A 23,253-nucleotide genomic window follows, 5' to 3' on the forward strand; every position below is an offset into this window, starting at 1 on the left:
AAAAATTAAGGCAGGTGAGACGCAGTTAGCTTAATGATTGATACAGTAACTGTTGTGAACATGGGTGTCAGAACACAGGAGCCATGAGCTTTGCCCAGATAGCTGTATATATATGTGTATAACTTAAACATTTCATGTCAAAACCTGGATAGATAAGAATTACAGCAATGTGGACATGTTATAACAGCCTTTTGTCATACAGTTTCCTGTCCAAACTCACCATGTGGGCTGGTACTTGCTCCATCTTAGCAGCAGGTGTACCAGGTCTGGGGTAGAACTGGTTGATGAAGAGACTGGGGAAACGATAACATTTCACCAAGTCAACTGTCTCTTGGAAGTCTTCCTCAGTCTCACCAGGAAAACCGCAGATTATATCTGTAGCAATTGTAACACCAGGTACCCTAAAAGAGAGACGGAAACACTTTTAGGAAATTTAATAAAGACTTGTTGCATAATGGTAGAAAACCAATGACTGCGTAACTTTTGGTATCACAAAGAACTTGCCTTCTCTTTACAAGGATTTAAAATGGTTAACATTGTTTGAAGAGATGAACAGGACCAGTTAGAACACCGGGAAAGCCTTTCCACAGACATTTCCCAGCTTTTAGTACAGATTTCAAAACTTCTTGAGGCACCACAGCAGTGTGGGAGGCCAATGCCTTATAATTGGACACATTCGTCCAATCAAAACCTGATTAGCAACTTCTGCTGCAAATAAATAGCTACTGATTATTGACTGGATAGCTCAGTGGATTAATAGTTGCCGGGAGGAAAGTATTGAGAGAACTGCATTGATTTTTCCTCCAAGTACGTTGTTTGAATTGGCAGCAGTTGAATTGTTAGGTTGTTTTTTTTTGGGAGGGGGGGGGGGGGGGGCACTCCAAAGTAAAAGGCATCACTACCTGTCAGAAAATGTACCTCTGGAGGACATACTTGACCTCCAGACATCTATCATAATCTATGACAACTATGGCCAGTGTTGAAAACCATATAGTGCTTAATTAGCAATATGGCAATTACTTAAGAAACTACATTATTATGAGAAGAGGGCTCCGAATCTTTTTTGACAAGCTCTCAGTTTTTGAGGATGTAATTCGTTTCTGCCTTTTTCTCAATAAAGTCAGACTGGAAATTGTATCTACTATGGACATGATTGGAAATCATTCTCAATTCAGGCCAGCCAAGCCATTGATTACAGACTTTCTATAAAAGCTTCAGATGCAGTTTGATAGGAGGGGCACAGCAGCATCTTAATGTAGTGGCTTACATGGCAACCATTCAGCAAGAAGAGCCAGGGTGTTTACTGATAACTGAAAGATGGTCATTCATTTGGGTATCTGTCTTTTCACCCATTCTTTATTCTCATTTTTTTTTATTAGAAATTACCCTCGAAAGTGCGACAGAAAGAAAACAGTGTTGCCACCACAGTGAACAAAAAGCGACACGACAAGAAACAATCCTCTATCTCCTGTTGAAAATCAATGAAAACTCCCGAGAGATTAAAAAAAATGCAACAAACACACGTTTGCGCATATGCAAGATGATCCCAGGTAGAAACAACACCGCAACAGAAACATTAAGGGAAAAGTGGGAGAGACATCTTCTCAATCACTGACAGCATGATGCATTTTTAATCACATTAACTTCCTGCATCTGCAACCCCATGATAACCTCTGACCTATTGATGAATTCCAATTGGTTCAGGATCATTAATATTAACCAGCGGCTTGCAGGCACAGGCATCCTTGACCTTTTCAAGGCATCTGACATCTACTTTGTGGGAAAGTGAAACTACATAAATCCTCCAGGAAAAAAAAACTTCACTGAGTGGTCATAAAGATATACAAATTGAACAATTTTCCATTTTCCAATAAAGCTAAATTCTTGGAACACCCTCAAGCAGCTGTGCCGAAAAACCACCGCCCGCAAAGTATTTAACATGGGACAAATGTTTTGTTCTCTCTTTAATCTTAATAAATAAACAAATGTTTATTTGCCGCCTGCAGGCTCTTGTAAGAATTAATCGAGTTAAGTGTCCTGGGAGAGGGTTTATATTGAGAAAATATTTGTATTTTGAAGCCCATTTTGAATATCTCAACAGTATCAATGAGAATCCATATCATAAGTCACAAGTAGAAAAACTAGAAAAATCTGTGAAGCATATGTGACAAATCTAATCATCTTACAAATCAAATAAATTCATTATTGCAACTTAAAGCTCTTGCCAACAAATCAATTTATTTATCTTTTTTTAATGGTAGTGGGATAGATGGTAGGTAAAATTAGCGATATGAACAACTTTTTTCCCCCCCACAAGACTGGTACATCCAAGATGTTAATACCCTCTGGTCAGCGTGTCTTTCTTTCTTGTGGGAGTGCTTAAAGGTGACACCACAGATGGAAAAAAAAAAAACTACAATTCAAGCCAGGGTTGCAAACTAATACAAAGAGCTAGAAGGCTGTGAAAATGAGCATGGAGGGAGAGACGCGTGAATTGACTTTTGTAGATATTTTCTAAGGTGGAGGCAGGGAACGTAAAGGACACACACGTGTGCTCACACGCACGCGCGCACACACATTCTGTCATTTTGACAGCTCAGCTTCTCCCTGATCTAAGGGTGATAGAGGTGTGATGTGTGATACTAATGAATAAGAACCCCTGTGAAAGTCTCCTTGTTAAAAAACGAGAGAGAAGAAATGTATCTTGTTATTGTTCAACTCAAAAAAAAAAACAGTGTGAGAAACGGATACAGAAGGGAGGAACAATCGAGAAGACTACAGATTACATTTCAGCTCAACTTGCTTTCAATTAAACTGATGCAGACACGGGCTATTCAAGAAAAAGCTCAAAGCTGAGCATTAGGCTTTTTTCGCTAACCTGGAATAAACTTTTGTCACGCAGAAATAGACACGATTTAAAGAATGATGCTTTTGCATCTTTTTTTCTAGACAAGCTCGTCATTTTTATGTTAAAGCAGCTGGAATGCATGTTTCTTGATCACATTGGAAGAAGATAAGCTGATGTATTACGCAGTTTTTACTGCTGCTGATGCTACAAATTCCTGCTCAGTGTAAGCAGAGCAGATTCATATCATGTGGGAAAAATGCTTTTGGAAGATAAATGACTTCTATAACTAATAAATGAAGTTACCTGGATCCAATGTAACAAAAAAAAACTAAAAAAAACACAGAAGCTGGAGGAGAGGCTTTGGTGTATGCAAAGGAGATCCCAAAATAGAACAGGATCCATCAGAGGACACATTATCAAAAGCACGTTCAGGCATGGGTGAAGAGTTCATGTTCAGTCTTGATTAGAATAATATATCAAAATGGTATCTTCTGACATAAAACTCGTAAAGAATAAGTGGCAAGTATGGTTTAATAAGAAGACCTTACGTTACAAATGAAATTTTGGTAGGGAGAGTTAAACTCAAGAAGAAGAAAAACAAGTCACAGGATTAGCTTAAATAATCATTTGTATTAATTCTATATATCTCAAGCAACAAGTGTCTTTGGACAAAAACACACGCAGACCATTCATATAACGGATAAGAACTGTTTTTTTCCCTGCAACTTGTGTTTGTTCCTCGTTACTTGCTTTCCCATTTCCGTGTGACTTCTGGTGATTTCCCCCCACTGTGGGACTAAGACAGGATTATTCCATCTTATATGGTCTGACATCAAACTAAATCGTGAGCACTCGCGGCTTGTGGATGGGGGCCAGCGTGGTCATGGAGAGAAGTGTTTCTTCTCTAGAAGAAGTTGAGCTTTTCTTTTCTCTTTTTTTTTTTTTTTGCAGTGATCCCTTCCCTCTGAAGGGAATAGAGCCACGAGAGGCCGTTGCTGTAGAGGTCGAGGGGTTCGGGAGTTTTAATTTGCCACATCTGAATCCAAAGAGAGAAATGGGGGGGATAAAGACCCATTTTCCTCAGTAGCTATCGGTCGTCACACTCCTGACTAATACCAAGACTCCTGCAGCTACTTCTGAATGAAAGGCATTGCTAAAAACCTTAAATCAAAAGACTGTGAGGCAAAGAGACCACATCCCTGAGGACAGTAGCCTCCTTAAGCCACAGCCGTTCAGTGTCGAGATGAGTTACGATTTGAACGAGGAGAGTAAAAACGCATAAAAACTCAATTTTTCTAATTAAAACTCCACATATAATCAGTCCCTATGAGCTTCAGAAAGCACACCGTTGCCCTTGTTATTAGAAACTCTTTATTTACCAAGGTGCTACCACTTTCAATCCACGTGTGTTTGAGTTTCTATCAAACCCGCAGCCAGCCTCTCGATCATTTATTCAAGATATGTGCATGCGTCTGCAAGTATGTTTGCACAACAGACACCAATGAGCGGGCTCCCGTGATAAGACTAAGGTGAGACTACTGGGACAAGAAAAAACCCTGAGAAATGACAACATGGGTGTGGAGAGGAAGCCGTTGTGAGAGGGGATGAAAGAATAAAATCTGGGAAGGTAAATATTTACCTATTTATGTGTCGGAAAGACGCCATCTGTGGCTCAGTGTGTGCGCTGTAAGGAGTTTCTCTGAAATGATAATGCGTGGCACACTCGGGCTGCAGCGGCGTAGGAGTTGGACAGTTAAAGCAGGGAGACGCAGCATTGAGACGAGTTGGAGATCAAAATGTGACGGAAAGAAAAATAAGTGCTTAGGGAGATCTGTTGTTCAATATAAAAAGTTTGGAAAGCTTTTGGCTTGAGGGAACCTCGAGTCCCAAATAAATAATTTAAAAAAAGTGTGTTATCTGACAGCTTTGCTGTAATATGCAATTGTGTATGAGGAAGAGAGAGAAACGCTAGCTGGAGATTACAGCAGTCTGGCACATAGTGTGAAAGCTAAGTCGGGATTCAACACGATCGATTCTCATGTGAGGAGACATCTACATGTGCCGTGCAGTTTTTATCTTTTTTTAAATAAAGACATATTTTACCTTTTTAAACAAGTGGTACAATTTTCGGAGGTCTTTTTAAAAATGCAGGAGACGCGTTGCGTTGTCAAAATATCATAGTTGCACATTTGAAACAAGCAATAGCACATTAGCACTGTGCTGTTTTTCTTCAAAATGATGCCAATGAGTCGACACGCTTCAGTTGTTACTAGTTCACGTATTGAACGTTTAAATGACGTTTTGTAAAATTAATTTAGCAAATTAACAACCTTTGAAACATTGTTTCAGCGCAATCATGTCTGCAAGTTGACTCATCAACCTTTAGAGGTTTTAAGTTTAAGTTTTTTTAGTTTGTTTGCAGTTATTTGAAGCAGTAAAACCACATTTGAAGATGGGAACGCGACGTCAGCTGGCTAACACCGGGGGATACATCTCCTGGAGAGCTGTCAGAAAAACAGAATTAAGTTATGTTCACAGAGTTGCATCGCTGGTTCTTTGAACTGTGCTTTTTTCTTGTGAATGTATTTCATTATCATGCTCGCTAACCAAACAGACGATGCCTCAACACCACTGCTGTACTGTTATATCAGGTTTTATATGCACTACTGTATATCTAATAGAATTGATCTTCCATGAAAGACGAGACAAATGGTTTGTAAGAAAGGGACGAGAATAAGGACACTTGGGAGGAGTGCAGGTAATCACTCAAGACTCCTAAGTGTCTGATTTAGCTGTGGCAGCTGTAGGTAATAGCTCTGTCATGTAGTAGCACAATTTATAGAAAAGGACAGAGAAAAAGCGGCCTGCCTGGTTATCACTCACTTACTGCACTCACTGCCACCATCTAAGATGAAGTAGGGGGACTGTCATAAGCAGTTAAGGAGGTGTCAGGTGACTGAGCAAAGAACAGAAGTCTTTCAGAATGATTAAAGCTGTACAAGGAAACAGTGCTTCTTATTATGACCTCAATGTAAACTTTAATAGTGACAAAAAAATAAAAAAAAAGACTTTGGATTTCTCAGTAGCAGCTACCATGACCTAAGAGCCCGATTGCATCAGGTGTTGTCGCCGCTCGGTCCCGATGATAAAAATCTAATCACCTCCACAGGGTCAAATTGGCAGTTGCATTCTTGCAAGCTGCTGGTGAGTAATTCAAAGACATAAAATATGCAAAAGATGTCAAAGATAACTGCGGTGTGTTTGAAGGTACAGAGGTGACGGAGGGAGACAGGTGATGGCTTCACTTGGCCGGCAGACTGTCAGAAAGACTTTACCGACCTTCATCTTTTGCTCATTCTTTCCCATAATCTGCCTTTCTCTTAGTCTAGCTTGAAGGTCTAAAATGGTTGAGTTTGAAATGATTTTTTTCTCCCTTAAACTCGAGTGAAACCTTTTGCATTTCACTCACACATTAGCGGGAAGACCTTTACTGAGTGCACTGGGCCATGACACTCAGTCCGATTCTGATGTTCTATCGTCGTCCTCCTTCCTTAATCGTGTCGATTTATCGTTTACTTGAGAAAGGAGAGATTCTTTTTGAATATCCAGAGGAATATTTCATTTGTGTTCAGATGTGTTTATAAAGGGAATATTTTGAAATCACAGCAGGTAAACATCTGATGTTGGGTATACGAGTGTATGGATTGTATGAGCATGCTGGATTTACTGGAGCTCCGTTAAGTGAATAACAAGGCATTCGTCTTCAAACCCGCAGTGCAAAAAAAAAAAAAAAAAATCCCTATCTATCCACGGAGCAGGTCATTTGTAAAGATTGAGGTGGTTGCTGTAGGATGAACGGAGAGCCGAGTAAATAATGATCCCAGTGGAGTCATCATTAAACTTTATCATTTAATGAAACAGCCTGAACACAGCAGAGCAGAACTGCAGTTCAATTTAACACACACACACTTTCGCAGGCTGGCACACGCATACGTCATTAGCCTTGGAGAAGGGTAATGAGAACACACACATGCACGTTTCATTAGTCTGAGCTAGGAGTAATAAGAGCACAGACACCACAAATCCACCCACACCCACACACACTGGCATGTTATACACATGAACACCCACACACGTGCACATAAAGGCTTGAAGAGGGCAGCAGTGCAATGTCTTCAGACTTGTGACTGTCTGGCCAGGCGTTAAATGGACTGTCCCTTTGCACTTCATTTCAATTTAATCTAACCTTCACTGACATACCAGCAGCATGGGATTCATCACTGCATCAAACTGTTCTGACCTGTGCAGATATGAAGAACATCAAGACACCTGACAAATGCTGGATATAAAAGCCTCACCTAAATCCTAAATCAAATTAACGGTGGCTCCAATGTAGGTTTTGGGTGCTCCTTTTAAAAGGCAGCTCACCCGCACAAAGTTGCAAACATCACTAATGGCATATATAACTGTATTGCTGAAGCAAGTGAGCACTGAATTTTTGTACAGAGTCAGAAAGTTAATGTTAAAAAAAAAATTCTAAAAAGTTCAGTAATTGAAAGTGACATTTTCAAAGTGAGAAAAAATTCTCCATAAAAACCTATTGATGGAGGTTGAAAGAAAGACGAAGGTAAATGTTAGGATGGCAATTATCAATCCCGGAAAAGTTTCGTATCTAAAGGCTGTTAGTTCTTCACGATTCAGACAAGGAAGCTCTTTTTAGGTGCTTATTGTCTGCTGAAGCTTGGTCTAAACGTGACGGAATACATATGTATGCTTTAGAAGTGAGCGATGGGTAATCTTAGCTGTGAAGCCATTTTAGTTTTAGAACTCAAGACCTCTTTTTTACTCTTTTTTTTTCGTCACAAAACATGTTTTTTGCTCCACAAAACCCTCCTTCCTCCCCTTTTGTCTGACCGCTGCAGTTGTTCTTTTCATCAACCAAAGTAGGACGCACAAACGCACGACTTGCTTTCACTTTTGTAAAACTCACAAGTGAAATGTAACAAGTCAGACACCGAGTGATAATGGTTGCCACTTCTCTATTCGACAGCAGTAGCAAATATGAAAATCTGATTATCTAAAACGAAGCTAGTAATGCTGCAGTTGGATGCAATTATTCTTAACTAACTCCTCATTTTACGAGTCATTAAACTGAAAATCGGTAGAGCTCAAGAACAGCACAATGTGGCGTTTTTCTGAGAAGAGGATAAACCTCCTCGACAAAAGTGGCGCTTACGATATTTCCAGTCAAATGAGCCACACTGGAAAGACTTTGCGAGAGTCAACAGGGCAACCGCTTCACTACTGGCAGCAGAGACTCCAATGCTTGATATAATCAGATGCTTTCATCTTTCACTTCACAGCGAGCTTAATGTCAAGGTAAACTGATATATCTTTACAACAAAATGGATGCAACTCTTCATTTTACATTCTCTGACTAAACAAAGAAATGGCATTCGATGTATTAAAGACTCGTGTCTGCCTTGTGAAAGCACTAAAGTAAAAGGGTATTCAGGTCTGTGTGCAGATGTCTGAGGACGCACGACACCGAGACGCACCCAATTATTAGCAGGTGAATCGTAATTGAGTCTAATTGTGAGGCGAGTAAAGATTAACACCTTTAATAAACACGGCGTCTGACTTCGATCAGCCGCAGCATTAGAATAACTGACGGGGAAAATGAACAACATTGATCATCCCGTTACAATCGTGTTCGGCTGAGAAAACCCTGAGTCCTGACATCTATGTAGATATTGCTTTGGCTCTCATCATCCACCTTAACAGGATTGGTGACAAAGAATGGCCCTATACAGTTTAAGGTGGGTTACTATAACATCGAGGCCAACTGAAGCAAGCTTCTCTGTGCGCTTCCTATTGAACATCATCCGTAAAGGTAATTGGCCCGAGTTCATTCTTCAGCGAGTATCTCTCAAGTCTTTTCACGGTAACAACATGTGACAACGGTGCGCAGGGATTTAGAAGCATACAAACTTTGATGTGGCAACAGAGCTGGGCTTGCCGAGGCTGGAATAAGTGTTACCCAATAGCAAAGTTAAAAAACAAAATGAAGCTCGAATGTACAGCCAAAATCTCACACACAAACAGATTTTAGATCATCGGCTGAGTGAAACTGCACGGTTGAAAATGAGCTATCGGTGGCAGGGTGAGTCAAATACCAAGCAAGAGATATCTGATATGAGATGGACTGAAGGTCGAGTCAGACAGTGAAACACATAACCGAGCTCCTGGATGTGCTGAGGTGTGAGAGCATGGGACAGAGCGAGCCCATGGAAAGGTAACACTCTGCTCCCATGTCACCTGACATGCCTTTATGTTTTTGAGAGGCTGTTTACATTGTACAGCCGTGCTGCCTTTCCCCCAGTCAGGTACGCCTTTTAAGATGTGGGTACATCTGCGAGCATTAGCATTGCAAGCGCTGCTTTATGTAAAAGAAAAAAAAAATCATTAGAAGTCACATTAAAAGTGTTCATTTGACTGACTACAATGAGACGGACTGAGATGCTCATCTTAAGGTCACAGTTGTGATACTCCACTAAAGAAGAAGGTCAATTCATAGGTGGACACATAGTTAAGTTCTAAATGTAAAGCCTGAGCTGGTGAGAAATACTGGTTCCTTTCTAACCTCCGCAAAGCGAGTTAGTTATACTGTGATTTGGCTGTGAATGCCAGAATGTTACAAAATAAACAAAAAATAACATAAAAAATACACACAAAAGTTGCCTAATCCAGTGTCAGGTAACGTGGAAGAGGGATTCTTAAAGTCACCCTCTGCTTAAAATCAAAATGTTAGAATAAAAATCATTAGGGAAACCAGTCAGTGCTGAAGATATGTCTGATTTTGAATCATCAGAAAGTCTCAGAAAGGCGAGGTTGTATGTTTTACAAAGATGTATGCTTCCTTTTAGCAACTAGGATTATCTTGAACAATGTTTTCCCTTCAGCTCTGTCTCCTCCTCTCTATTATAGCTGACTTTACACTCAGCCTTCCCGGTGTCTGGTCAGATCAGCTAGAAATGCATCTGATGTCTCAAGTGCTCAGACTGCCAGTCTTGAAAGCTACATTCGAAAGACCGGAACGCTGCCTTAAGTCTAATCTTATGGTATGTCTGAGTGTGGATGTGACAGGATATGCATCTTACGGTTTCTTTCTTGGAGCTAAATCTGAATACGTTTGTAACGGACACAAATAATAAAAGAAAACCTTGTTCGAACGAGTCTAATGGAAGTCTTAAAATCAGAGGCAGAACAGTTAAACTCGGTAAACAAACAAACTCGTTTCTTTAGGTAAATCAGTTCTTACTGTAGCGGTTTGTACCCTGTGTACTTTTTTTAGGTGGGAAATTGTTCAAAGTACTTTCCCATACCAGTGTACAAATACATCTGTTTGAGGGGAAAAAAAGGAAAACAAATACCACTGTATCCTTTAGGCAAATACACAGAATGTGTAATGAGTGAGGAAACTGCGATAACCCAAACAGTCTTTCAGGAAGGCAGATAACCTTCAGTCTTATGAGGATTAACTACATCAAAGGATTTAATTGATAAAAAATTACAATGATAAACTACAATGACTTAGCTACGGACAATATTGATTTACCACCTCTATAAGGTTTGACCTAAATATATATATATATATACATACATATATATACATACATATATATATATATATATATATATATATATATATATATATATATATATATATATATATATATATATATATATGAGGATGACAAGCTGTTAATGACAAGCAAAGAGAATGACATCATCTTTGAAAAACATTTTTTTTTTTATTTCTAATTTGCAATAAATGAGGTCAGGAGAAGACAGTGATGCAATTCAAATGAAATAGAACACCTTGTTCCCTTTAAATAATTCTCCCAGAGTGTGTGAATATGGCTTGGGTTGGGTTGGGTTAGAGTACACTGTGGAGCACCGAGTTTCGAAGCTGTGTGAACATTTTAAAGAAACACACACACACACACACACGAGTGCAAACAGTCCACATCCCCTGCATGCATACACGCACTAACCTCCTGTTCCTTCGTCTTTATTCTTTTAAAGACAGGAAGAAGGAGAGGCGATGTGCTCTGAGAGGCTTAATAATACATGAACACGATTTAATGAAGAAAAACCTAACTCCTGTAATTACAGTGGAGCTGTTTGGGTCTGATGTGTGTCTGGTTTAAGGAAAGGAAATAAGCTTTAATCCAGAGGAAGTGTCAATAAGACAACAATGTGCTAGGAATTGCCAAGAGTCATTATCCACATGCTGGCTCTTGCGCACATACACACATCAACGCACACCTCAGTTTCAGCTTGTTGTGAAGTTAATGAGTCGTCTCTGCTTGTTTCCTGTTGTTCAATCTGAGCCAATTCACAACGCTCGACTTATTGACACACATAGCCAGGTATGAAGACAGGAAGGCTCTTTCCCCAAAAAACATTCCTCGATTAAATTGCTTCTTTACACAAACCTACAGGCAGAATATACAAACAAATGCAGCCACAATCGCAATCATTCAACCCTGCTATGTTTCAAAGCACCAACTTTAATTTGGTCAGACAAAAAATTCTGCAGAGACGTGAGTTTTCCGCGCCTACCACACACTTGTTGAAAATATGGACGTGGAATATTGAGCACTGATGAGGGGCCGCTGACTGGTGAGATTAAAGCGTCCGCGCTGTGTGTGTGTGTGTGTGTGTGTGACATCCCAGGCGCCCGCGATGACTAAACTGTGCTGTTTGCTATGAATACTTTTGCTGTGGCTAAACAGGAGTTTCAAATCAAAGGCTGGGAGTCAAAACAAACACAGAGACCCAATGCTTCATTTACTTTACTTGCTGAATCATCAGCTGGAGGGAAAGGAGAGGGGAGCGGAGCGGAGGGGTGGAATGTTGACGAGTCCCGCCAGTGTGCCGGGTTGTCGCGCTAAGCTCGTGTCGTCCACTGCTCTCTTCCCGCCTTTCTTGTCTTCCCCTCGTTCCCTCTCCTCCTTTCCCCAGGCTCTTCTATTTTGCTTCTTTTTTCTAATTTTTCTTTGTTTCTTTCCATTGCCTTTAGGGCACGGTTCCCCTCCCGCCCAGCATTCAAGTGAAACATTAGCCTCGGCCAATACCTTAAACCCTAAAGTGTGTGAGCGCATGTGTGCAAAACCAATAAAGGTATCTTCAACAACAAACAGAGGACGAGACTGTCTCCTAACCGCACACACGCACTGTGCAGTCACGCCACTGATGCATGTGTCCTGCCGTAACCCAGGGAGGTTTGATATAAGTCTGTCACTCCTCATGACTAATGGCGATGACTAACACATGAACACACACACACATAGACGGGACACAAACACAACTGCCTTGGAGGCATTTGTTTGACAAGAAAGTGGCGCTACACTAAAGAAGACAAAGACACAGACACATGAAGTTTATCATTGACAACTAATATCAGCAGACGCAGCGTCTGTAAAAAAAAAAAAAAAAAAAAACATTTATTGTGTCATTACTTTCCATGAAAAAGGTTATATTACTGTACACATTTTTTTCACTTACTGTTGAGGATTTATTTACTTTTTTAAAAATCTAAATGCGGTCATCTTTTTCAAATAAATAAACATAGAAATACTGGCACCAGTCATTCAGAGTAATTCCGGATCACATGACGAATGATTTCCAACAGTCTGACGACCTCGAAACAAGAAAAGTGTCAGAAGCGCCCATCTCACCAGGCTCGGGTTTGTTAAGCTGCGCTGCCCCTCTCAAGTAAGGGCTAAAATGATGAAAACAAGAGATGCAGAACGTTGTATTGATTTTACACCTCACCTACGCTACAGGTCAGCAACAAAAATACAAACAATGTCGTATTCAAGGTGAACACAAGCCAATAAAACACAAGGAGAAGAAGAAATGTGGCATTTAAATGGGTTAAACCAAAGCAGCGAGGTACTGGGAGGGAGAGAAGGGTGCTAACCCAATGCTTAACCAAAGCTTAAATAGGATGCTTGGATCCCCCATTGGTCATGTTATAAGGTCAAGCATCTTTGTGCCAATTATAGGTCAAGGGTCATCGTACCAGTCGGCTGCTACGAATACTAACAGTCATCACTAATTGAATTCCTCATTCCCTTGCAGGGAAACGTGCAATATTAAAGCATACTCCTTTCTGCCTAAATGTAGCATTGTTTTTATTTGCGCCTCATTTCTGTCTTTTAATACTGTGTGAATGATAAAAATAAGTATATATTTTGGGTTAGACAGAGTAAGTATAGCTGAGACACAAGCAAATACGTGTGTCTTCATGGAACAAGGACGTCGATGCTCTGAGATGAAACGGCTTTTTAGAGGTCAGGAACCTGAGTGCCACTCAATGCCCAACCGTACCCAATCATTAATCCCTGCATGGTAACACCATGGCTTACAAGTCCCCATACTCTCTTACTAAACCTGACAAACCCTAAAGTTAAAGACCAACACTGCAAGATTATGCTCCTCTGTGCACACACACACACACACACACATACACACACATACACACACATCCAATCCCCCAACGTACAGCCACGTAACTATTCTTTTCCAGCCGTTTCATCTTCGGCCCCCGTGGTTCAAACGTGCTAAATCCTCAAGAGCAGTTCTGGGAGAATCTGTCCAGACATTATGGCAAACTATGAAACAACTGTGCAAAATCCCGTGGCCACGTTCACACAGCCTGTAACAGCCTTATTCCACGGTAACAGGATTTTCACCAAACATCATCATATAAAAACTGCACTTCATTATGCGATTTTAATTGATAGAAGCAGAGAAAAGGAGGGGAAAAAAATAGGGTCTGTATAGGCAGACGAGAACAATTTAACCATTACGATTTTAATTATTATTCTGGCGATTGTTAGAATTATTCACGGCAGAAAACAATTCTGTTACAACAACCGAAATTAAGTGATTATGTTACTCAAAGGAAAGTACATTTAATGCAATTTTCCTCAGTGTACAGGGATGGAATGACTTTTGTGGAAGTTATATGTATAAAAACAGAATTAGGTCAAAAGCTACGAACGGTGGGATTTTGCATTATATTAGAAGGATGTCATGATCCCAGCATGGGAATGAATCATTAAAAGACACGGGGAAAAGCTCCAACTGTGTCCTCAAACCACGTCAGTGTAAAATATCAGGAGTCATGACTTTCAATAGATCAACTGACAAGTAGTGAGGGGGGCAGGAGTAAGGGTGTTTCTGGTGTAGTTACCGGCCAAACTGGCACCTGTATGTTGCTTTGAAGCCTGTCACAAAGAGGAGAAACACACAATACCACAAGTTTCCCTGAAGCAAAGAAACAAAAAAGGAAAAAGCTTCCTGTGAGTTGATATGCTTCAGGGAACCACATCAACAGTTAGCTGTAAGGCTGACTCACAACGTACACAAACACACAGTCCAAGCTTGATGACATACAAGAACATCACACAGCTAAAGTTACTATCACTTAGTTATACTATAAGTATAAAAATAAGTATAAAAGTCCAATTATAGAGGGAGTAAATAGCTTAAGAAAAAAACAACAACAAAAAAAACATCAAGCCGAGGTCTCTTCCAGGGCTAACTGTTCCCAGAGGAAAGGCCAGACTGAGAGCGAATAACACACCCTAATGAATCATGAGGAAGGAGCTGCAGCACCTTGCCCAGAGGAGGGAAACCAGGGTACCCTTCCAGAGCAGACCTGGAGGTTGAGCCAGCTGACAAGGATCTGGAGAGCCTGAGCCCATGGGGCTCTGGTGTGAACAGCCTGAAAGATCAAAAGAGATTTGCGGTCCTATATGGCCCACCATATGTACAGATGGGCTCAGGCCTGCTGGAGGATATGTTCAAAGCCTCCACTGTGAGGGACCTGTTGGGAGCTTTGATTCAGGCCTTAACCTAAAAAACCCATGTACAGAGCGTGTAAGAGAAGAAGCAGGTCAAAGTGGAGGTCTTTGGGACTTTCCTGGCTTCCCTCCAAGTGCAGTGTCTGCTGAAGCTGCACTGAGAAGCTGGTGCTGTAGCAGTTACAGGAGCGTAAACACAGCTTAAAACACATTTTGGGCCGTTATCTTCAGGCAGAGGGTGTGCAGATAAAAGCCTATGACAGCACACAGCTGAGAGAACTGAAAAGATACTGGAAAACAATCCATAAATTAAATCAATATTGCAGATATGATAGTATCTTAGGTGGCTTTGTTTCAGTTGACATGGTATTGATGGCGAATGTTGCACTTATGGATCCAGGACATCCGGTTTTCTTGTCGCTGCATACTCAGCGTGAGTGCTTGTTTTGCAGTAGAATACATTTCCCAAAGAGAGACCCAACACACAACAAACAAAGATAATCATACTAACATTTCCAACAAATATTAATTAAACAATTTAATGAAAACTTTATGGTCGCTGTGATGCCTTAAAAGCCAAACTAAAAAAATAACTGGCTTTACGAGAAATTCTCCTGTTATAAAACACAGTATCCAATGACACTTGAGAGTTTGAACATACACTTTTGACTGGTACTCGATGTGAGCTCACAGAATAAAAGACAAGCTAACAGATGGTAACATTAGGCATGCTTAGTCACAAGTGTACTGAAACTACACAACGTTTCCCTGTTGCTGTTGGGACTTTGCCGTCAAACAAAAAGGTAATTCTTTGGTTCTTTAGTTTGTCCAATGCCAGAAGTGTACAATGACTCATGTATTTGTCCGTTCCCTGTGCTTTGCTTCTAGCTGAGGCCTTTTAGAAGCTCTGTAAGAAATTCAGAGGGTGGATCTATGCTTATAGGTAAAGCCGGTGATCCCAATATGAGGTTCAGAGCGCTGCAGCCCTAAATGGATGTTTCAGATACCCTCCTTCTGATCAAAGGAGAAGGAAAAGAAACAGGGGATGGTCTTTTCTAATATTCTGTGGCATGCTGGGGACATCTGCTTACGCTCAAGAACAAATCAAAAGTGGGTACATTTAGTCCCTTTCAAGTACCTGGTCCAATAGTACTCAAAGTGGTCGGCAAAGTGGACTACAGTAATAAACAAATGCAAAAACACAAAATGCACAAACACTTGTACTGAAACACTGACTGTACCTTCTTCTAAGTAGCTCTCTGCTGGGTCTTAAACATTCACAAAATGCCCAAATCTCAAGACAGGGTGCAATAAAATAAACATTCATGTTTCACACATGCATACTAACACACGCTCTTATTCTCTTATTCTCTCTCTCTCTCTCTCTCTCTCTCTCTCTCTCTCTCTCTCTCTCTCTCTCTCTCTCTCTCTCTCTCTCTCTCTCTCTCTCTCTCTCTCTCTCTCTCTCTCTCTCTCTCTCTCTCTCTCTCTCTCTCTCTCTCTCTCTCTCTCTCTCTCTCTCTCTCTCTCTCTCTCTCTCTCTCTCTCTCTCTCTCTCTCACACACACACACACACAGGGTGTGTTTTCTGGCTTAACTGAACTCCTGGCCTCTCTCCCAGAACCTGAACTGCACCCCTGCTTCTACTACTGCAGCCAAATGGGTCAGACCACTGGAAGTGTTCTGATATTGATTTCACAAAAACCGACAACACACGTTTGTGTTTGGACGCACGTTCATAGAACGGCTGCCAAAAACACACACCAGCTCCAAGCAAATGCAGTTCATGCCCTGCATGTGTACAAATGGTGTGTGTGTGTGGATTTATGCATTGTCTCTTGGAGTCTCTAGATAAGTTCCATTATGTTCAGAATTACAATTGATATATATATATATGTATTTATATATATCTCTTTTAAAAAGGCAGTGTAAAAAAAAACAATGGATGAATAACTATCCAACTCAAAGGGAACTTAAAAAAAAAAATCATCGACAGGCAAGATGAAGCTTTCAGTTGTTTTATAACCACCAACGTTAGTAGGGGAGCAAACTGGGAAAACACAGGCAGAGGCTCAGAACAGGCGGTCATTTGTGGCCCATTTCGCCTGGCATTAAAAAAAGAGTTTGTGCAGGTAAGTTAGGTTTCTACAATCTGTGCTAGATAGAAATGAAAAGGGATACGGAGGAAAGTTTGAAAAGAGAGACGGACCTTTAAGCATGTAGGAGAAAACAATGAGGCTGTGACACAGACGCAGCAGTATGCAGACGTCAGCAGGAACAAGCCTCGACTTTCAGCACACCTGGCCCCGTCAGTGAGTGGCTCTGTGATCTCTGTTTAACACAGCTTTGAATGTAAGTAACTGTACAGTGACATGAATAAAAGTCATCGCCCACATTTGCATTTCATATCTGATCTGGCTTGGCTTTGACCTATATGAGGCAGTTGCGTAAAAATCTATTGATAGCTGCGGCGCATGTATCTCATCCGCTTAGAGCAAATTCTGTGCTACCAAAACAAGATCTGTGACATCAAAGCATCCGCGTGGACATCTAGATATTGAGAAGATTTACAAAGGGTAAATAAAGCGCCATGATTCGACGTATAAAAAAAGCAGTCTGTGCAGCTTTTCAATAAGCTGAAAAGGGTGCATTCTGAAGATGATCATCAATATTTTACCAAAGTGAAACTATGTCCATTTTGTGATTTAAGCCTGTTATTAAAATGAATGCTTACACTTTGTCTTTAGCGTATAATCAAATGAAAAAACACAACTTAAGAACATGCATTCTGCTCAATAATTCAGGGAAAAAAAGACTAGAAGGTTATCATTTGACAAAAGCAATAACATGCTTTCATATAACATTGTATATTTCAACATGCCTCAACTAAATCTCACAATAATACCTAAAGATTTAAAACATAAAGATGATGAACTCATTTCCATATGAATCCCTTCACAGCGTTATATCAAAGCATCAGTTCTATATTTATTTACCACGCCTACGTGTGCTGCCATAATTAATCATACTCAAATTCCATGACAGATTATCTATTATAATGTAAAAGATTAAGTTTTCATCTTTCAGGCAACATCAGAGATCAAATCTGTGCCGCGAGCGGCTCCGAGTAATCCATATCAGGAATGTACAAGTTAAACTTTAATATCAGAGAGTGTAGGTCACAGTGTATGTTTTGGTAGAGCTGTTTTTTTTTTTCCAGGGTCAGGGTTCAACAAATCTACAGATCTTCAATAATTTACTTGAATGCATAGATTTGTAGGTGATCCCTGGGAAAGGAGAGATGACAGATAAAAAGGCTCAGAGGGGCAAACAATGGAGAACTTACCTCGTGCACCAGATGGTTCCATAAGGAAAATTGTCCTTGGACACACTCAAAACTTCTCAGAAGCTGATTGGATGAATCAGCTATCCATCAACTGGCTATCACAGGCTGGTTTCAACCAATCAGATTAACCGAGGTAAACATAGATTATTTTTTGCTGAAAGAAGAGCCTTTAAAGTCAATCTCTCCTATCCTTAGAATGAAAAAATGCTTTCCAAGTTTTGACCAAACTTCTGCTACAGTAGCTCGACACATCTTATTCAGCCCATATAAACATGATGTGCAAGAATCCAAGCATTAAGGGGACCAGAAAAATACAGTCCGAGTAAGAGAGGTGAGGGTTTGACTATGTGTAGCTTTATGTAAAGCTGAAATTTGTGCCATAAAGTTTTTTCCACATGCGCATGACTAGATTAGAAGTTCACATTCAGCCTCACCTCTCTTTGAGGAAGTCCACCACTCTTTTGAAGTCGTCAATGCAGTATTCTCTTTTCATGTCCATCAGCACGCTGTCTGAGGCTGACTGCACGGGAACATGAAGAAAGGCATAGACGCGTGGATGGTTCAAAATCTTGGCCATCTCCTATAGACCCAGAGGATATAGAGAGAAATGGACAATGAGGAAATGAGTATATTAAGGATGACGTTTTTCTATTAGACTGGTAAGAAAAGGCAACAGGGGTAAAATAAGCTATGATTTCACTGCATGCCTCTTTTATCCATCCGTGTCCAAATTGTTGTTGCTCCTCAATGAGATGAGAAGTAAAAGAATAAAACCTATTCAGGTTTGAGTGCAGTCATATCGCATAAAAGAAGATGCATTTCAATCTCAAACCTAATGGCGCTAAGGACACAAGGTTAAATCAGTAAAATAATTACACCAATACGCATAATGAGGTTGCGATAAAAACCTAAAACAAATCCAACTAAACCAACTAAGCATGAACAGGTTTAAGTGAAAGACCCCGATGCCAAAAAAAGATTGGAAACTCTGTCAAATGTAAATAAAAACTACTCACTGATACATCTCACACACAAATGTTTTATTCATCATAGAAAACGGATCAAAGGTTGAAAGTGAGACATTTTAGTATTTCCCTCAAAGCTGTTCGCTGACCTTGAAACTGGTGGAGCAACACAGCCAATAAAGTTGGGACGGAGGGATGTTTACCACTTTGTAGCGTCACCTTGAGCTTCATTTAACAACAACGGCTGCTGCACCTTTTGGAGAAAACCGTTCCATTCTAGCCTGATTTGGGATTCTAGCTAATTCTAGCTCAGGCCTGCAGGTAGGCCAGTCCACCCCCTGGACTCTGCTACCACGATGACATGTTGCTGGACTGATGGTGCCTTCCAAGATGTGCAAGTCGTCAATTCCACAGGCACTGATGCGGCCCCTGTACCAACAGAAATGCAGGCCTTTGAACTGAACTCTTGTAACATGCCGGGTGATACCTGTCATCTTGGTTCCATATTTCCAAACAGACACTTTAAATCGATCTCAAAACTCCTTTGCCTCCGTTCGTTTTAAATGAGCTTCGGCACGAGAAAAGACAGCAGCGTCTTTTTTTTTTCCAAGACAGAGCTTTAACCTTCATTTGGGGACAGCGCGCTGAACTATGTTTCTGCAAGATTTTTTTTTAAATGACAGAATCAAAAAAGTGTTTTAAATGCAGTGTCGCCTGAGGACCGAAGAGTTACGGGGATCCTGTGTTGATTTTTGTGCACAGTGATGTCTCCAGATTCTCTGAGTCTTCTCATTATATTGTTTACTGTAAATGAAATCAATTTTATCATAAAATCGTAGACGCAGTTTTTTTGGCAGATTACTGAACCTCTGCCAATGTTTTACTCATGAGAGACTCTGCCTCTCATGGTTCTGTTTTCATAACCAAATATGTTGCTGATCTGGTACCACTTGAGTTGCTTAGTTGCAACCCGTTCCTCCGTTTCCTGGTAAAATTTACTTTTGTAGTCCTTTCTTGCCACGTTTCCAAAGTCAAGATGGATTCTATACAGTGCCACCGCAGTGTTTCCCACATATAGACTAATTCGTGGCGGTGCGCCACAGATTAAACATCGGCCGCCACATATTGCACTTCGTTATTATTATTTTTTTTTAACGCTATTTAAAAAATACTCGTATTCGTTAAGCTGCATTTCCTTTCCCTGCTCTCCCTCCGTCTCTCTGTCCCTCGCGTCTCTCTCGCATAGCCTACACACACACACATCCCCTCCCCTCCGTGCTTCCCTGGAAGCGTGGAAGCTTACTAGCTTAGATTAGCTCTATAGCTCTGGCCCAACCGAAAGAAGACTGCTGGTGAAATTCACGAAAGGTTGGTATCACGTGCACCTTTATAAAATCACAAATTAAAAAGTCCTATAAAAATATTTTATATTTTTAATACAATGTTGTCCCGTCCCGACCCATAGCAAACAAGCGATTACGCCTTCTTTATAAAGTTAACTAGTCGCAAGTTTGCCGTAAAAAAAAAAAAAAAAGTAGTTGGGTTTGTCGAGGTCCAAACACTATCAGCTGTAAATCAAATAAATGAGGTTTTTTTAAACTCTTACACTGAATGTTTGATGCTTCAATCCAGATGAGTATTGAAAAATATTTTCCGCGATTGAAAAAGAGAAGTGCGTGTTGAGGATGAGGACCAGCCTGAACCGGAGGTATCAGTCTGAAACAGCTGAACAGTCCGACCAGTGTAATTAGATATGTTATTCATTTGTTTACAATGAATGAAAATCTGCAGATAAGCCGCACCTGTGTTACCCACCGTGACACAGGTGTCACACATCTTACGTCCCCCATAATTTTCCTTGACGGAGAAATTATCCAGGTTCTTAACTCCCAATGTGACATATATGTCACATTACAGATCTCTGACAGTGGGGGGTGGTATTCTGGAAAAAAATTCTGAAATGGGTTCTATGTGGTCTATTTAGTCTGTTATAACCCCCTTAATTTTAATTTAAGTAGAAATGGGTCTGGGTTCTTATGGGTTAATACAATAAAGTTCTGTGTGACCAATTATTAACGAAGGAATTATTTTGAAGAATTCCCCCCGGCCCACCACCACACATTGCCTTCACATCTGTGGGAAATACTGGCAAAGGGCGCCATGGAGGAAAGAAGAGTCAGTCAGGGCACAGAAAAGGGAGTGCCGGAGAGCCGAACGGAAAAGCTCCAGGTTCATTATGAGACTTACAAAGAAAAGCTATGTGTGTTCAACCAGACTTTGCGTAGAACGAGGGAGAGTTATTTTTCTGAAATCATCAAAAACTGCAGTAACAACTCTCGTGTCCTGTTTGCTACAGTAAACAGATTAACAAACCCTCCAGTTTCACTGCCTTTAGAACTCATTTCTACATCCAAGTGTAATGAGTTTGCAATATTCTTTAATGACAAAGTTCAAGGCATTAAAAATGCAATAATTTCCACAACACAAATAACTACTCTGCAGCCAGCTAGACACCTAGCGCTGACACATTTCACACCTGTTACTGACAAAACAGTCGAAGAGACCATCTGCAGTCTGAGTTCATCAACGTGCTGCCTTGATGAGTTGCCCACCAGATTCCTAAAGTCTGTGCTGAGCAGTTTGTTACCACAACTCGCTCATCTAGTCAACATCTCACTCCAGACTGGAACATTTCCAAAGGCCTTAAAAACTGCTGTCATTAAGCCTCTTCTAAAGAAGAGCAATCTTGATGCCACAGTACTGAACAACTACCGGCCCATATCAAACCTGCCATTCTTAGGCAAAGTCCTAGAAAAAGTTGTATACCAACAGCTTAGTGACTTTCTCCTGTCTAACAATGCTTTTGATACTTTCCAATCAGGCTTTAGGCCCCACCACAGCACTGAGACAGCTCTGATCAAGGTGACAAATGACATCCGCCTGAACACAGATGCAAGTAGAGTCACAGTCTTAGTTCTGCTGGACCTGAGTGCTGCCTTTGACACAGTTGACCGTGCGATCTTATTACAGAGGTTAGAAGACTGGGTGGGAATCTCTGGTCGTGCTTTAAACTGGTTCAAGTCCTATCTGGATGACAGGAAATATTTTGTTGAAATTGGTAACTGTGTCTCAGACCAAATGGCTATGACCTGTGGGGTTCCCCAGGGGTTAATCCTGGGACCCGTGCTGTTCAATCTGTACATGCTTCCACTAGGCCAGCTAATACGCAGCTATAATGTGTCCTACCACAATTATGCAGATGACACTCAGATCTACGTGTCACTGACGGCAGGAGAACACGGGCCTGTAGATACAGTGTGTCGCTGCATCAAACAGATCAGTGTGTGGATGCAAAACAATTTCCTCCAGCTAAACTCAGACAAAACTGAAATCATTGTCTGTGGCCCACAGAAACAAAGAGAAAGTGTTATCAGTCACCTTGAGACTCTCTCTCTAAAACCTAACTATCAAGTTAGAAATCTCGGGGTAATATTGGACTCAGACCTGAACTTTAACAGCCACATTAAATCTGTAACATCAGCAGCTTTTTACCACCTAAAAAAACATTGCCAGAATCAAAGGAATAGTGTCTAAACCAGACTTAGAGAGACTGATCCATGCGTTTGTCTCCAGCAGGTTAGACTACTGTAACGGCCTGCTCACTGGGCTCTCTAAACGGGCTATAAGACAGCTGCAGTACATCCAGAACGCTGCTGCTCGAGTCCTGACTAGAACCAGGAAATACGACCATATTAGTCCAGTGCTCAGGTCTCTGCACTGGCTTCCTGTCGCTCAGAGAATAGACTTTAAAACAGCTCTGCTTGTGTACAAGTCTCTTCACGGTCAAGCGCCAAAGTACATCTCTGACATGTTAGAGCCATATGAACCAACTCGGGCTCTGAGAACCTCAGGGAGGGGTCTCCTGCTGGTGCCCAGAGTCAGGACTAAACAAGGTGAGGCTGCGTTTCAGTTTTATGCCCCTAAAATCTGGAACAGTCTTCCAGAAGATGTGAGACAGGCCTCAACTCTGACAATGTTTAAATCCAGGCTGAAAACAGTTCTATTTAGCTGTGCATATGACACCTGAAAGTATTTTATCTGCACTCTTCACTTTTTAATTAATTAATGATTATTTTAATGGGTTTTAAATATTCTTTCTTTTTTAATTTCTTTCTTTTATTTTTTTATTCCTTTTTAATGGTTTTATTGCCT

General features: G+C 40.7%; 1 protein-coding gene across 1 annotated transcript in view; it reads right to left on the reverse strand.

Moving 5' to 3' along the window:
* The window catches only part of cdkal1 (CDK5 regulatory subunit associated protein 1-like 1), a 224,029-nt gene that overhangs the window by 70,857 nt on the left and 129,919 nt on the right, over positions 1-23,253 (reverse strand). Inside the window, exons 10-11 of the mRNA XM_075465108.1 lie at positions 18,511-18,656; positions 221-401 (exon numbers count right to left, since the gene is read on the reverse strand). Of these exons, the coding sequence (XP_075321223.1) occupies positions 221-401; positions 18,511-18,656 (327 nt within the window). The remainder of the gene's footprint in view (positions 1-220; positions 402-18,510; positions 18,657-23,253) is intronic.

This window comes from Odontesthes bonariensis, chromosome 5, assembly GCF_027942865.1.
Source record: "Odontesthes bonariensis isolate fOdoBon6 chromosome 5, fOdoBon6.hap1, whole genome shotgun sequence".
In the NCBI taxonomy this organism is placed as follows: Eukaryota; Metazoa; Chordata; class Actinopteri; order Atheriniformes; family Atherinopsidae; genus Odontesthes; species Odontesthes bonariensis.